At 37.2% G+C, this 16,429-nt stretch overlaps 1 protein-coding gene and 1 long non-coding RNA gene across 21 annotated transcripts in view; one reads left to right on the top strand and one right to left on the bottom strand.

The window, feature by feature from the left end:
• Positions 1-16,429, bottom strand: part of PTK2 (protein tyrosine kinase 2) — a 224,129-nt gene that overhangs the window by 87,953 nt on the left and 119,747 nt on the right. For all 20 annotated transcript variants that reach the window (XR_012833679.1, XM_075743219.1, XM_075743225.1 and 17 more), the window contains 2 exons: positions 5,580-5,659; positions 3,972-4,034 (listed from right to left, as the gene is read on the bottom strand). Coding sequence is in view for 19 of the 20 variants with exons in the window: in XM_075743219.1 (XP_075599334.1) it covers positions 3,972-4,034; positions 5,580-5,659 (143 nt within the window). In the remaining variant the exon portion in view is untranslated. The remainder of the gene's footprint in view (positions 1-3,971; positions 4,035-5,579; positions 5,660-16,429) is intronic.
• LOC142600292 (uncharacterized) overlaps positions 9,530-16,429 on the top strand; it is a 429,271-nt gene continuing 422,371 nt past the window's right edge. The window contains exon 1 of the long non-coding RNA XR_012833680.1: positions 9,530-9,621. This is a non-coding gene — a long non-coding RNA (uncharacterized LOC142600292). The remainder of the gene's footprint in view (positions 9,622-16,429) is intronic.

Genomic DNA, 16,429 nt, shown 5'->3' with positions numbered 1-16,429 from the left:
GACTGCCATTCCACTACTGTAGCACTATAATTAAAGGGATTTTTTTAATTTCAATTGTCACATTTTCCTCATATTGAGCATCTAATGTTAAAATTCCCAGCTTTTTACTGCAAGCAATATCACTTTTTGCATCTGTAAATCAGGATCCTAATTCTGTGAGCTCGGATTTTGCAACCTGAATTCCACCAAGCTCGCTTTCACACCCAGAGCCATAAAGATTAAATATTTTTGCAGCTCAGATATGCTGCATCAAGCTTTTGTCTGACGTATCATATCTATCACTACAACTAAACATTAGCTTTAAGAAAGATGCCTGAGAAGTTGCCAGAGATATGTTAGTGCAGAAGGAGATCATTATACAAGCAGGTATAGCAAATGCTGCATGACTGTGAACTAGTTGTACAGTATTAGCAGAAAATTTGCATAAGAAAAAGGAAAAAAAAAATCCCGTAACTAGGAAAAGGACTGATATCCTTGCCTCTCAAAGGTGATACTGTCTTTTTTTCCTTTAAATTTAAGACTTTACAATCTCTTTTCAACAAACACCCTTATCTGCTTCTGAAACAAGTATGAAAGCAAGCTTTCCATGACTGCATGCTTTGAACAAAAACAGAAATACATCTGGAATTCTTACATTTGGCAAAGAAAACAAAAGCTGTTAGCAAGCCTGAGATACACAGTATATATTTACTGCTACCTAATGGTGCAAGAAGCAAGCCAGAATTCAAGTCAATATAAGAATTTACTGAAAATAATAAACCAGGGTATTTTTAAAGCTCTCTCAAGACAAGTAGTATGCAATTTCACAAAACATACTAAAAACATCCTCAACTAAGAGGAGCAGAACGTTCACGCGCAGCAGCGAACACTGGCATCTGTGCAATGACAGTAAGCTGAAAGATTATAAAACTTTCATAAACGTTAATTCCTTTGATGCATTTCTTCTCAAATGCAAATCATATGCGGTTTATCATCCCACACAGTTAAATAAATCTAACACACTATTACCATCTAAATAACATGCAAAGACATTTTGACAAGGAATATATTAGTTTAGCATTAAGCATTTGAGAGGGAAATGGTGTTTTCAAAAATGAAGCACCCCACATCACTCCAGTATTACTCATCTTAAGAGCACTGCAGCACATGGCTGCGACAATCTGATTTGGTTCGTTATTAAAAGGAGTTGTAGAGCCCTTTTGTACAGATACGTGTGCAACAAATTCAGAAGAAATTCTTATGCAGAGTACAACAGAACACCGCTCAATAAAATTTGTTAATGAAGCATATCCTGTGTTTAACTGAGCCAGCAAATTATTTACTGGAGGATAATTTAACATAAGAAGCATACAGATTTAAAGCCATGATCAACAACAAACTATGGGTACTTATAAATAAGAGAATAAGCACTGGAAATTGGAACATACAAACAGTTTGAAACCACAACCCTACAAACTCCTTCCCTTCCCTTCTCAGCTGCATTGCGTGGGGGTACAACGGCCAGCTTGGGATACACACCAACTCGGTCCTCCAGATTAAGAACTCAGACATCTGTTTTCTGATTGCCAGTAAGAGATAATTAGTAGTGAGATCCTGGTTCACACAGTTCTACTACAGCTTTGTATTTAACCTCATCTACTCCACTCTACTTGAGGGTTTAAATATAATTTTTTTTTAAAATATATAAACTTCAATACGATTAATAAAATACCAACTACAGATAGATGATACCGCTTGTCACATAATGATAAGCAGCTTTAGGCAACATATATCTTTATTTCTATTTTTCATCTCAATTGAAGTTACAACAAAAAAGTAATGTTAGATTAACATAATAGACTTTAACATGCTTTTCACAAAATTGTGGCTGCAGCTGTTCCTTCATATAGCTCCCATTTTTGTACTTGTAATTATCCCTGTTCTATGCTAACAGGCTTCACATTTACTATGAAAAAAATTCTTCTTTCATTACATGAAGGCCCAACTATTAAAGGCTACTTAACGGTTTGATTCTATCTACCATTTCCCATCCAGATTTGGTCTTGTCTGAAAATCTGATCAAAGACAAATATACATCAAACAGACATCTGACAAAGACAGGCAAGAAGCAATCACACCAAATGCAAAAAAATGCCACTTAAAAATTGCACTCAGCTGGTTAAGTGCCTCATGATGTACTAAAACTAGGAAAAAAAATCAAAACAAACAAAAAGCCTCACTTGAGAAATAAATATTACTTGTGTAGATAAACCTTTATAGGCTATTAAGGTGGTAAGATCCAATGAGTACATTTTGGCGACCACTGGCACTTTTTGCAGACTCTTACTAGCTTATAATTATCTAGAGCCACTTTAAGGTGCTTTTATCCTTCATCTCTCCCAGCTGAACCCCATACAAAACACATTTCCCTTCTCAAAAAAAAAAAAAAAAAAAAAAATCCTGAAGTGCACAATTCTACATTTCCAATTTGGCATGGCATTAAGCTGTTAGATTTTGCATACCAGGGTTTTGCTTCACTTTGTCTCTCACAGCAGCAATTAAGTTATCTCCTACCAAAACATTTACTGCTTGGTAAACACATCCATGGAAGAAACAAGTCACTGTTAAACTGGAAGCAGCCCCACACCGAGTCCTCCAGGAACTCTTAGCTGTTACAATTATTAATTAATACTTCATGGCATCTGTTATGAGCCTTCTTTCCTCTGTCTCGTTGTTTCCAAAGCTGTTAACCCAATTACTAATGTTTGTAGCTTATAAGTTGCCAAATAACTCAAAAATACCTTTTTCCTGGAATATATGTAAACTGCAACTACTGTAACTCATAAGCTCCTTTTTCACAAAGAGGATGGCACAGAATCAGAATTTCTCCAGGTCACAGTATTTTCTGATTTCTTTTTATATCATCTTCTAGCCTTGTCTGTCCGCTCACCCTGTTGATCTTTATTAGTCCTTTTCCTCAAGCGGGCTACTTCTACTAGTGGCTACTGACCTTCAAATAAACCCTAATTCAAACAAAAAGAATGCTTTAAAAATTCTGCACAGATAGAAAAGCCCTATATAAACAGCAGGCACTATGTAAATAAGCAAGGAATTCTTTAAAGTCATCTTTACCTATTAAAACCATACGGTTTCCTCAAAAATCCTTGTGAACAATCTTATCTTCCACCTCCAAATTCTCTAATTTCACACCTCTAAAAGTTAGCACACATGCTTTATTAAAAAGAAAATAAAAATAGACTTCATTGCCACACCAATCTTTAATCCGAATTTTATGTTAAACTGTACATCATCTTAGTACAAAGATAATTAATAGCGAAGAGCAGATCATTGGTGTATGTACGTATGAAACCTTGTTCCACTAAATTAAGACAAATAAACCCAGTTTTCAATCCCTGAAGGTTCTAAGGGACTTTGGATTGTTTGGACTGAAGCCATCTACTGTACAACACGATTAAGTAACCAAAATACTTTTCAGTATAAGGATGCTTCTTGGTCTTCTTAAAATTTGTGATACATACATAAATAATAAACTTGCTAATCGCAAGGTCACAATTCAGGAAATCCACATACTGATCAAACAGAAGAAAAAACACCACCACAAACATTTTCAAATAACTCAAAGTTTACCACAGATGAGTCACAACTGGAGAACGCAACTAAGCAAAGAAAACCATTTAGAAACAAAATCACCTTAGAACTAGATTTGCTGAACCCATAAACTTCAGCAAAATCGCAAAAAATCCTAAGTTTAAACAACTCCAACCTTGTTTCCCTGGACCGGAGTTAAAGGTGCTCTTCCTACTTCTATACCTTGACAGGTTTCATCATCCTTTTCTTATATTAAAGCACTCAAAGATCTCAATAAACTTCATGGAATAAAGAATTACAACAGAAATGTTCTTTTATTTAACTGAATTTAATGTTCCTGATTAAGAAACAGTTCAAATCTCAAGCTAGAACGCAATACTTACTCTAACACTTCATAGTTGGACTTCTTTTCTAATGCATTGCCTCTCATCTCTGCGTAGGATCTCCTGAAGTCAGGAAAAATGTTTGAAAGTGACAATTATTGGATTATCCAGCCTAAAACTACAACATCAACATAGTCAAACGTTTCAGGGACTTACCATTAGAAAACACTGGCAGAATGAATTAAAACATAAATATTAGTACATTATCTTCCTACCTCAACAGATCTGATATTTATTTTACAAAATAATTTCATGTATGGAACATTACGCAGGACTATAGCAGTACTGCATTTTCAGAGCCACTTTAAACCAGTTAAGCTACACTGGTACCAACAGAAGTGACCTAACCTGCCCTTCAGCAGCTCCTTTTCCGCCTCCGACATTATCTCCCTCCTTTGTAACAGCACTCGTGTCCGCGCACGTAACGGAGAACCAGAGGAAGCAGGGAATGATGAAAACTAAACAGTTTCAATCCAGACACGTTCACATTAAAAAATAAATTAATAAATAAATCAAAAAAGAGCAGCCGTTGTTAGGAGAGGGCTCGGATCATTGTTTTCACCGAGAAAGTGGACCAGTAATGCTTATGGTACGACAGTTTTAGTAGTCATCCACTAGAAATATCTCATGAAAATGCTCTGAAGAGCCACAGCATGAGAACCATGGAAAACAGGACTTGCCTGACAAAACAATCATGGATTATTATACTCATTCCATGTTTTGAAATAAGGCGCCAACAATTTAGTACGTGCGTAAGGAGTCTACAGTTACACAAAGAATTTTTCTTTTCTCTGGGGCTACCAGTACAGCAAAGACATCAGGTTCTCCTACGAGACCTAGGAAATTTCATAAGCCTGAATTTTGTTTTATTTTGGACAGTAAGCTTTTATTCTCTCCTAACAAGTTTACATTTGCCATTAATTTCTTATCAATTTTACTTCTTCCCTAATCTCCCTGTGTGAAACAACAGCGTAACTAAAGCAAATGTTTCAGGCTGGAAATTCCCCATAAATTAGCAAAAACCAAAACATGCCTTTCGAAAGCTGTGCTGGGAACTCTCTCAAGGATCTCTTAATCTGATAAATTTATCTTTATTTTCCAGCTGTCTATACAGTTGACAAGAACACCAAAACCACCCAAAAGAATCCTTAAGATTTAATCATTTGAAAAACGGCACATTAAGAATTGAGTAAATGCAGAGAGGAAAGGTAGCAGCATTTATCTTTAATTACATTCTTTAGCTGTAGGATTTATATATGCACAAGGATGAGACTTCGCTAAATAACACCACAGATGCAATTTTTTAAAAAAGAATACTTCACTGTACTCTACAAGCCTTTGAATTATTCAGATGAAGAATTCACCCAAAAGGCATTATCAAGACGTAATTAATGAAAACTTTAAAATTAATGTTAACTTAAAAATAACTAGAAAATGGTTACAATACAGTCTATTCAGTTTTTCTTCAAACTACTTTGTAGCAAAAAAGTCTTATGATGTTTTATTCAACTCTACTGGTCAGATATCGATGAACTATAAGCAGTTTCAAAATTAATTTATATATTCTGTCAGAAACATGTTGAATAATAAATGAAATTATCAGCTTACCGGATTTCAAGGCAACCTAGTTTCAAAGCAATTTCCTGGTCCACTTGATCTGCTATTTCTAACATATAGTCATTTTTCACCTACAGCAAAAGAAGTAGGTACGCATCACAGAAAGATCAGTTCAGTGTCAATACAGATTAAAATACTGCCCAAACAACTTTAGAATAAATACGTCTTAAGTGTCTTTTTTTTTTTGAATGACTATTTACAGTGCATGAAGAGAAAAAAGAAGTTATGTTCATATTCTCCACAAATGAGCTGCACTTCTCTAAGAAAGCCATTTTGACTGCAATGAACTTGATTAAAAAATCCTTATCTACATCAATATTACCTATGTTTTATTAAATATAATCAAAATCTTCACAGGAGACTGAGCACATGGTTGCACCTGCACTCAAGATACATGAACGTATGCTGTATTCTCGAACCAGCTTGGTCAACAGTTTTTAATTTTGAAGCTAACCACGCATATAAACCAGACAAATGTCCGTGCGTTACTGTGAATATAAAACCAGCAGTAAGTAAAAACAGTAGTATGTGAAAATCATACTACATACTGACGTAAAATAATATTTGAACTAGGAAGAAGAAGAAACAAGAGTGAAACTAGATGGTTACAACCTAGAGTAGGAAATAAAACAGGCCAAGGAGTGTGCTCTGACCCGGAGGAGGCCAAACGCTATGGCCAAATGGTCATCCCTCCTGAAAAGGACAATTGCGTCAAAACAGAATATGTGGGCCACTGCTGGCACACACTGTCCCCAGCTGTGCTTGGGCACAGGCTAGAAGAGTGGTACAGTGGCACGTGCAAAAGCTGTACCACAGAGCACACGAATTATTCAACATGAAGGACTACGGTGGGTCAAAGCTTCATCGCACGTCCTGAACGTGTTTTATTTACTAACTTCGATGGAGGCAGAAAGCCTACTTTTTAGGTAATACTTTCATCACATCAGTGTAAGTAATTTACACAGTTATTATCCAAAAAAAAGACAATACAAGTGAACAGAACTAGTGCCGAAGAACTTAACTCTGCAAATCTTGTCTTCTGTGCAACAGGTGTTTTTTACCAATATCTCTACGGAAGTACAGCTTTTCTTTAACGGCTCACGTTATCCTCTATCTTATGAAATCATAAACTTCCTATTGAGATCCTAAAGCCTAAGATCCTAAAGTTGCAGAAAGTCCTGAAATATCACAAAATTCACATGACTGACTTGCAGAGCAAAGAGGAGATTATATATTATGAAAGAAATACACTTCACAAAATGGTTTTTTTTGAGTGATGACAAGTTGTAAGAAAAACTACTTCAAACTACTACCACTATGAAATTCATAATTTAAAAGATAAGGAAGTACAGCAGCAGATTCAACAGCTGGAGGTCTTCTCCCGTCAGCATCCTCCCAGTAACATATGAGCATGCACCACCGCATTCTCTCACCACCATCCTGACAGCTGGATCCAGCCCTAGACTACAAAGCAACAAATATATAGGACTTTCCTAGTTATGAATTGCATGAAAAATTTGAATTTGTTATAGAGAGATGTGAAAGAAGACGTATGATAAACTGTGCAAGAGTGAGAATATAAATTATTACAATAGCCACAATATCAGGAGAAAGCTTCTTGCATATGAACTCATACAGGTACTCAACAAAACAATAAGCTTTTAACTCTTCTCAATTCAACTCCTACAAATACTAATGAGAGACAAGAGAAGAAATAATTGTCCTTCAGCATCATGCAGTTTGCTATTTGGATATACATATGGAAATAGTAATTCTGTATTCCCATGGTAGTAATACACAAAATATGCAGAATTAATAATTGTCTTTTTCTTCATCATCCTTACAACTAAGAAAATCAAACAACCCAAACATACCATGTGAAACAGCATTCTATTTGAGTTTTTCTGGTAACATTTACAAAGATTTATCTGATAACAGGTTCAAAAAAAAACCCCTCCTGCAAATCACAGGCTATATATCTGGTAATTACAATGGCTGTAAGTGATATAAACTGAAAGACGTGTCTTCCAGGAAGTCAAAATGTTTTGATTCTCTATTTTCATTCAAAACCATGAAGGTCCCTAAATTCAAAAAGGAAACAGTCATTGCTCTAATGGACAAAACACCTTCTAATTTATGAAATCATTTACAACCAACCATGTATAAATTAGAGGAACTGTCAGTTACATGACCACACATATCACGTGTATCTACAGTACATATCATGGATATAGATGGATGGGCCAAGGCCAACTGCATGAGATGCAACAAGGCCAAGTGCTGGGTCCTGCACGTGGATTACAACAGCCCCAGGCAACGCTACAGGCTTGGGGAAGAGTGGCTGGAAAGCTGCCTGGAGAAAAGGACCTGGGAGTGTTGGTCAATAGTCAGCTGAATATGAGCCAGCAGTGTGCCCAGGTGGCCAAGAAGGCCAACAGCATCCTGGCTCGTATCAGAAATAGTGTGGCCAGCAGGACTGGGGAAGCGCTCATTCCCCTGTACTCAGCACTGGTGAGGCCGCACCTCAAATACTGTGTTCAGTTTTGGGCCCCTCACTACAAGAAGGACATTGAGGTGCTGGAGCGTGTCCAAAGAAGGGCAACAAAGCTGGTGAAGGGTCTAGAGAACAAGTCTTAGGAGGAGCAGCTGAGCAAACTGGGAAACTTGTTTAGCCTGGAGGAAAGGAGGCTGAAGGGGAGACCTGATTGCTTTCTACAACTGCCTGAAAGGAGGTTGTAGCCAGGTGGGGGTTGGTCTCTTCTCCCAATTAACAAGTGACAGGACAAGAGGAAATGGCCTCAAGTTGCACCAGAGGAGGTTTAGGTCAGATACTAGGAAAAATTTCTTCACTGAAAGGGTTGTCAAGCACCGGAACAAGCTGCCCAGGGAAGTGGTTGAGTCACCATCCCTGGAGGTATTTAAAAGATGTGTAGCTGTGGCGCTTAGGGACAAGGTTTAGTGGTGGACTTGGCAGTGCTAGGTTAATGGTTGGACTCGAAGATCTTAAAGGTATTTTCCAACTTAAATGAAATGATCATGTTATCTATTTATTTGTAAGACATGGCAGATACGTTCCATTCATCTGAAAGACTTGGCAAAGAAGGCATTGCAGAAATACTTTCTGCAGGTGGAATTTAAGGTCCTATTCTTCAGCATCAGGTATAAAACACTGCGTAATGTTATGAAGTAGCTGAAGAGTTCTCCCATCTGAATCACCCAGAATCATTCTGGGAAGGAACGTCTCGAGGTCATCTGGTCCAACCTCACTGCTCAAACAGGGCCATCTAGAGCCAGCTGCCCAGGACCATGTCCAGATAGCTTTTGAGTATCTCCAAGGATGAAGACTCCACAACCTCCCTGGGCAACCTGTGCCAGTACTGTCACTCTCACAGTTAAAAAAAAAAAAAAAGAGCCAAGCTCCATCCTCTTTGCCCCCTTCCTTCAGATATTTACATACATTGATAAGATCCCCCCTGAGCCTTCTCCAGGCTCAACAGTCCCAGCTCTCTCAGCCTTTCCTTGTAGGAGAAATGCTCCAGGCCTTTCATCATTTTCATCACCCTTCACTGGACTCTGCAGAAGCTTGATCTCTCTTGTACTCAAAATCATTACAATGCCTGGAGGCATTTTCAAGAAATTTGCCAATCCAGAAGTATGGGTATATCTGACCAGCCTGTACTGCTCAGTATCAAGTGCCAAAATAGAAAGAAAGGGTGCTTTTGGAAACAAGACAAAAAATGCAAAGACTTTGAGTAGTATCTTATCTCAACTAGCATCCATTTAAAATTACTCTTCATTCTACTGCAGAACCGCACCTTACAGTAATGGCATAGTATTTCTCTAAGATAAAACCTTCTATAACCAAGGTTTTGTTTAACTTTAAATCAGAACTACCATCCAAATGCCTTCAAAAAATTGCACAATGTAATAACTTAAAGTGTTCAAGGCCAGGTTGGATGAGGCTTTGGGCAACCTGGTCTAGTGGGGGGTGTCCCTGCCCATGGCAGGGGGTTGGAACTAGATGATCTTTGAGGTCCCTTCCAACCCAAACCATTCTATGATTCTATGATTCTAATCAGAAAATTAAATTAGAACGTCTGTTCATCAGTAAGGACACGAAACTGTCCTGCATATGACATGTCCTGCAATAAAACTGTCAGATCCAAGCTCAGAACGTTTAAATCAGGAATATAATTTTACCACCACAAATGACCTCTACAGTGCCCATAGCAGCAAACAACAGAACAGTACTCTTTGTCCCCAAGTCTACATGGAGATATTTGAAAGTAAGAAACAAACTGGAAAAGCAAATTCTATGTGAGTTCAGTTCTTGTCTGGATGCTCATATTCCAGAAATGTATCAAGAAAAAGAAACTATAATCAATTTACTTCTTGTTTATATAATCCATACTTAGGTTTAATGAACTTCAATTGTACTTTAAATATAAGCTTTCATTTCATTCTCCTACCCTTTTTCTGACAATTCACCTTCACGTATAGGTCAAGTTACTTCAGCTAAAAAGCTAACACACCTGTTCACAAAATCCATTAGCTAGCCTACCTTACATCCACCCAAATCAAATACCCATTGGCTCGTTCATTTATATTTAATTAAACTTTTTTTTTTGGAGCTGTAATTCTTTGAACCATTGCAACAATTTTGCATCACCAGGAAATTTCAGAGCTGTTATCCACCTATACCTTGAGGCATTCAGGCACCAAAAAGAATTGACCGTAGCAAAGTGGTTTTTTCAGTCCTGACATATAAAACTTCCCCCCTTGCAGAAACTATGCTAATTTGAGGCTACTAGTATATCAAGCTCAAATTTGTATTCATTTATCTTCACAGTTCATTGCCTTGTAGATCCCAGTACTGAAGTACTTCATTTGTTAAACTAAACAGCTTAAGAACATCCTCAGTTTCATGCAAACATATTTTAAAATGCTGCTAGCCTCAAGTAACTACTATTCCGTAAATAAATAAGCAACATTACCCAAACATTTAAAGTTTGGGGTTTCTTTCCTCTTGCCCTCTGGCTTGCCAGCTTTCATAAATTCCGTTCATGTTTTCCCAGTTTGACTGCAACTACAGGCACCAGAACTTGACTAAGAAAATTTTAAAACCCCTCTCGATCCCAGCAATTTGGAAGAAAAAATAAGTACTGCAAAAATTCTCAGCTTATTTGCAAGACAACAGTGAGGCATTTTCACCATAACGCTACAAGCAGACAGTTGCCTACTTGAGTGCATAATTGTGTTAGCATGACAAGCAGGAAAAAAAAGGAGGTTTTTTTGCATATCCCAGTCCAGAAGAGGTGGACAAACACAGATCTTTAATAAAGGTGGAGTAAATTACATATATTCATTCCACCTCACATTTCAACCAAGAGAGCCTCTCCCCTGCTGATTTACTGCGTGGGTTGGGTGGGTGAGTGGGTGTTTTTTTCTGAAGTTCCTTGGTACAGTAATGTGGAGTTTCAAGTCTTTCAAATTCACTACTTTATTCAACCCAAAGAGTGGGATAAAAATGCCTTCATTCGCCTAAGAAATGAGATGAAAACATGGAAAAAATATCCCCCTCCAGTGTCCACAAGTGACTAATAGCAGTGTTCACAAAATCAGTCATGATGTCGCCTCCTCAAAATTAATAGCTGTACTTGATTATCATAAAGTACCGCATAGACATTATATACACCTATTTATTTTTATGTTTAAACTCTGGAAGGTGTAAAGAGATTTCCAACTTCAGGAAGCCTACGGCCATAATCTGATTAGATTGAGTAGCGTCCTATTATGGATAGCAAAGGTAATAAATTGATAGGAGGAATTAATTTTATCTTGCTTTTTTTAGAAACCTGTCCGCACACATTCTTCTTTAAGTTTCAGTAAGTCTAAAGGAAGGGAAAGAAGACAAAAAAAAAAAGGCAGATCCAATTTCTACTCCGAGAATACTAATGAGAACTTCTCTTATCACCTTTAATTTTTCTTGACTACTCTCTTTGAGATGGCATTAGATCAATGCATGAACCAATGCTTGTGCAAACACTGGATAAGAATTTTGCAAGAGGTTCAGCATGAGCTGCATAACCTCCTGAAGAAAAAGCCTGAACAAATATTAAATGGAAGAGAGGCAAGAGATAATTTAATGGTAATTAAGCGCACTGCCACAAGGCAATTGAATAGTTTTCCTAGAAGTCTTTTGTGTTTGCTCAATCAGTACTTTTATTATTGTTGTTGTTAATATAGTTAAATGAGAGAAATGAGAATATTTTTTTTATCTGTTTAAGAGAAAGAAGGCCCTACCTTTCAGAGCATAAAGCCTATATGCAAAGATACAAAAATGAAACTCTGACAAATCTCATTAATTCTACCAGTTTTTTCTGTTTACTATGAATTCAGAAGAAGTATGTTAAGAAGGAGGATGAATCCTTATCTGTGGGTTTTGAAGATAGTGTTATCTGAGAGCTGGTGTTCAGCTGAAGGACGGCTGAAGAGTATATCATCAAGATATATATATTCTTCAACAGATCAAGTACCACTGCTGTTGTTCTGCTCCCTATTTTAATTGTTCAGAATGTGATCTCTCCAAAGGCTAACCAGAAAAAACTGTAGGATGCTATTTAACACACCTTAATTTTACCTAGTTTGTAAGAGTTCGCTAATTTACAAAAACTTGTCATACAAACCTGGTTTGGAAAAAGCCACCCCCAAAAATACCAACTAGCCAAACAAGAAACAGCAAAGCAGCCACCCTTACCGACTTCCACCAACCCAGCAAAGCCTTTAAAGTACTCCTGCTAAACCTGTGTGGCATTACTGGAGCTACACCACGTACTAGAGACCAGATGCTCTACGTGAAGCCTGCAGTCATCTTAAATGCTTCACGGTCATGATACTGTAGCAATAAAAATGCATAAAGATCAACAAAGCAAACACATTTGCATTAGGACTATAAATTCTAGTGTTACACTGCTAAAAGCCTATATACTTTTTATTTGGTAACAATCAAACGCCCAAAATATTATTATGTCTTAAGTGAATCACTTTGGTTCATGTTGCTTGCAACACACTTGCCCGTTTTGCATTCTGGCAGAATATGCTTATCTGAACTTGCACAGAAAAATATGTTGGAAAACAATACAAAGGAGGATAGAGACAAAAATAATTTCTTGCTGCAAACTGTGGTGCTGATTTCGAGCACCTCTTCCCTCAGATTTTTTTTTTTTTTAATATTCTAACAAGTATAAATCAGATTTACAGTCAAGCAGGTGTATGCTTTGGGGGGGAAAGGATTAGTGTCTTTAAGTTCTATTAAACATGGTATAATGGAAATGTAAACTACTCCAGGCTTCTAGATAAGTACCACTGCAATGTCATGTTAGAAGAAGTAACTCTAGATGCAACTGCTCGTTCACAGGCTGGTGAGTAAGAATTAAAGCTTCACATTTGTAGTTAACTTCTTGGTCACGACAGCTACAAACATTCTGCTAACAAGGAAGGGATGCACTATGTGAAAAACAGGAAGGCCAAGCATAAATGCACCTCTTGGAGGTAGGAAAAAAGAAGTCTTTTACATGTCCTGATAGAAGGGAAAAAAACATGTCACTGCCCCCCCCTCAACATACACTATTTGTGTTCAATGAATACAAGCTTAGAAAGGGTAGTAATATTTAAAGCAAACAAGAATTTAGAAGTCCAACATAATCCTATGTGGTAATTTATTTCCTAACATAGTCATGTCCTGATATCCAGTGAGAATTCACTTTGGTTTTTAACTTTCTATTCTCAACAATATTTTTAAGTATTTTTTTGTCACTATTCTTTTTGGTTAGCCAGAACAAAAATCTCTCTTATGTCTCTAGTCTTTTGAGCATCAGAAGTTCAAATATACTCTTAAATCATAAGAAAGGAGGTGAACACTGAACCATGAGCTAATAAGGTTTTTCCACATGGAAGACAGGCACGTAAACAAAAGCCCAGTTTCATTTCTGATGTCAGACTTTTAAAATGTTTGTTCTTTTACTTGAATGGGCAAATTACTGATGGTGTAACTTCTAACTTCTCAACACTTACTAGGAAATAATGGATACTTTCCTAGCCATATAAATGGCTAGCAAATTCCAGCTGGTATAATTTTAAAAAAAAAATTGGAGACAGAGGAAAGCCCATGTTTGTGAAGATGGAGAAATTAGAGAATAGCCCTACGCTAGCACACATGATTTAAGAAGAAATCTATCACAGGCCTTGTATTTTATATACCAGCTGCTACTTTCAAAAGCCATCTGCTTCATTTTTCTGCACACGATTTTTTTATACAGCTGCAGTATTTCAGAGAAACGTTCACTCAGGCTGACAAGCCATCTTGACAGTGCAGTTCATAAAAACACCACGCTGGATTTAAATTTCTTTATGAAGAACAAGAGGAAAATCATTCTGAACGTAGTACTGAATGCTTTCCAGGAGCTCAGGGATCTTAAAAAAACAACTTGTGTTGTACTATAAAAATACATTTTAGGTTAATATTTGTTTATATCCTTAGAAATTATTAAATAAAATTATCAAACTTTCTATTGAGCTTTCTTTTCAAGTGTAGCTACAGTGGAAATTCTTTAGCAACAGTATTATCAAATGGTGTCTCAAAAAGGGCGAAAACCAGTAATTAGCCACTACGTTGGCTTTCACTGCTCATTTCATGTTACCAAGAAATTTCCCACAGGATAATCTCCAATTTTTCTGGAGGACAGTTTAAAAATAAGCAATCTATTTCTCCTGCTTTACTTTCAATGTCTATGACCTACTTACATAACTTAGGGTTTTTAATTTCTTTTTTTTTTTTTCAAATTGGCATTGCTTTGAAAACTGCATTTAAACAGCACTTCAGTGGTTAAGTACCCCCTAAAGAGTTAAGTGCATAAGAAAAAAAAAAATCACCAAAACATATAACATATTTAGATAAGCAAACAAAGAAACAAAATGTCTTCTGTACTCCATTTAGTAAGTAGCGTAAGAATCATTAATTATAATAGTTTAACGAATCATGGAAAACAAAGACTCACATTACATCATTTTCCCCTTATCCATTTGTTCTATCCAGATATTTTTAGCTGGTGTTTTTCATATTCAGAAATTACGTCCTCATGGGTAGTTGGTGGCATTTTACACTAACACACCGCACTTCTGGTAACATCGGTCCTATGAAAGTCCAGTGACTTTTGCCCTGTAATTTAACAATTCTTAAATTCCAGCTTGTGTTACATGAAAGCTCAGAATACCTCAATATATCCATCAGAAAAGCTGATCTACAGCAACTACTTATGTGACCAAGACAACAACTGAAGCATATACCACATCTGTTTTCCCCTCAATTTTAGATTCCAAATGAACAAAGTTGCTCTGTATTCAGAGCACTCCTGTTCAGGCTGCATTTTGTTCTGCACTTGCGGCGGGTACCACAAGTCCACCACGACACAACTCTTCTGCGGTACCCTAACAGACGTTGTTATCTCAAATACTCTGTGGTTTCCACTGTAATCTTTCTTGTAGCGTTAAATGCGCCACAGAAATGCTGTAGCGTACCCTGGGACAGATACATCATTAGATGAATGTGGAACAATTACCCAATATAATTGCTTATACCTGTAATCACTAAACTGCAAAAGGAGATGGCTCCTCTATCTTTTCACAACAGCAAAATCCTGTAGAACACTGCATTTTCTTTCCTACAGAGTCAGAATAATCAGCTTGAAAGAAAAGGGTCCCGACCCACGTTACTTCAGAAATCTGATGCAAAATTAACCCTCAAAGATTTGTGCCTCATCTGCTCTGAACGAAGTACCATATGCACAAAAGCCCAAAGCATGGTTCTAACGGCATCAGTATTTTTAGGAGCCACCTTAATGATCGTAATGGTAGTTTTAAAAATACACGCAGGAGGGAAACACATATGTGTTTCCACCCCTATTTACCCATCTGATAGTGTTAGACTTATTACAGAAGATAAGTCTACACTAGGGCAAATTAAGGCTCTGGCCTCTTCTACTGGAGTTAAAAGCACCGATTCAGTATCAGGATAACATTCATCTGCCATCTGCCTTCCACTGCTCCTCCTCTTCGTCTTCCAAGGTCACAGTCTCTATATTATCTAGAGGTGATCTTTGACATCTCTAACTAATTTTGGAAGCTCTTCTCTTAATAATAAGGGCATTAGAGATGGGGGGGGGAATCAACTTCTGACGAGGCATTGTTAGGGACAGAATGGCTCAAAACGATGCCTTCTGTCCGAGTGGGCTGATCTCCAGATGTCACTGCAATAGACACTGCTGCCTCTCCGATCTTCGATAAAGTAGGACTATACTCTTGGGACCCATATAGTACTCAACCTACTAAGCATGCCTTGCTAACAGCTAATTTTATACTTCTCTTCTCCAACACAGAATTTTGCCTTTTCAGAACAAATGAGTCCAAGCATAAATGTGATTCATCTTCTTTCTTTTTTTCTCTGATGCATGTTATACACAACCCAACACACTAAACAGAATAACATTTTGTTCGAGATTACTAACAAAAACATATCCATGCCTCAGTACATGGAAACCTGTCCTGAGCAGTTTAAATTTATCATCTTGAATTAAGAGTAATTCACATATGACTGCAAGAAAGCCCACAAGCACTATTTTCACCGCTCTGGTTGACAGGTGGAAATTTTAAATCAAAGCAGCCCTTTTTTCTTTGGACTGAGCCTGGCTGACTATTTAAGAGGTATTGAGGAATACGAGTATGTTTTACATTCCTATCATACAGTGCTACCAACAGAAAGCAGACGTTTGACACAGAACATTTGG

This window comes from Balearica regulorum, chromosome 2, assembly GCF_011004875.1.
Source record: "Balearica regulorum gibbericeps isolate bBalReg1 chromosome 2, bBalReg1.pri, whole genome shotgun sequence".
In the NCBI taxonomy this organism is placed as follows: Eukaryota; Metazoa; Chordata; class Aves; order Gruiformes; family Gruidae; genus Balearica; species Balearica regulorum.
The sequence above is the reverse complement of the archived record's forward strand: the minus strand, read 5'-3'. Positions and strand labels throughout refer to the sequence as shown.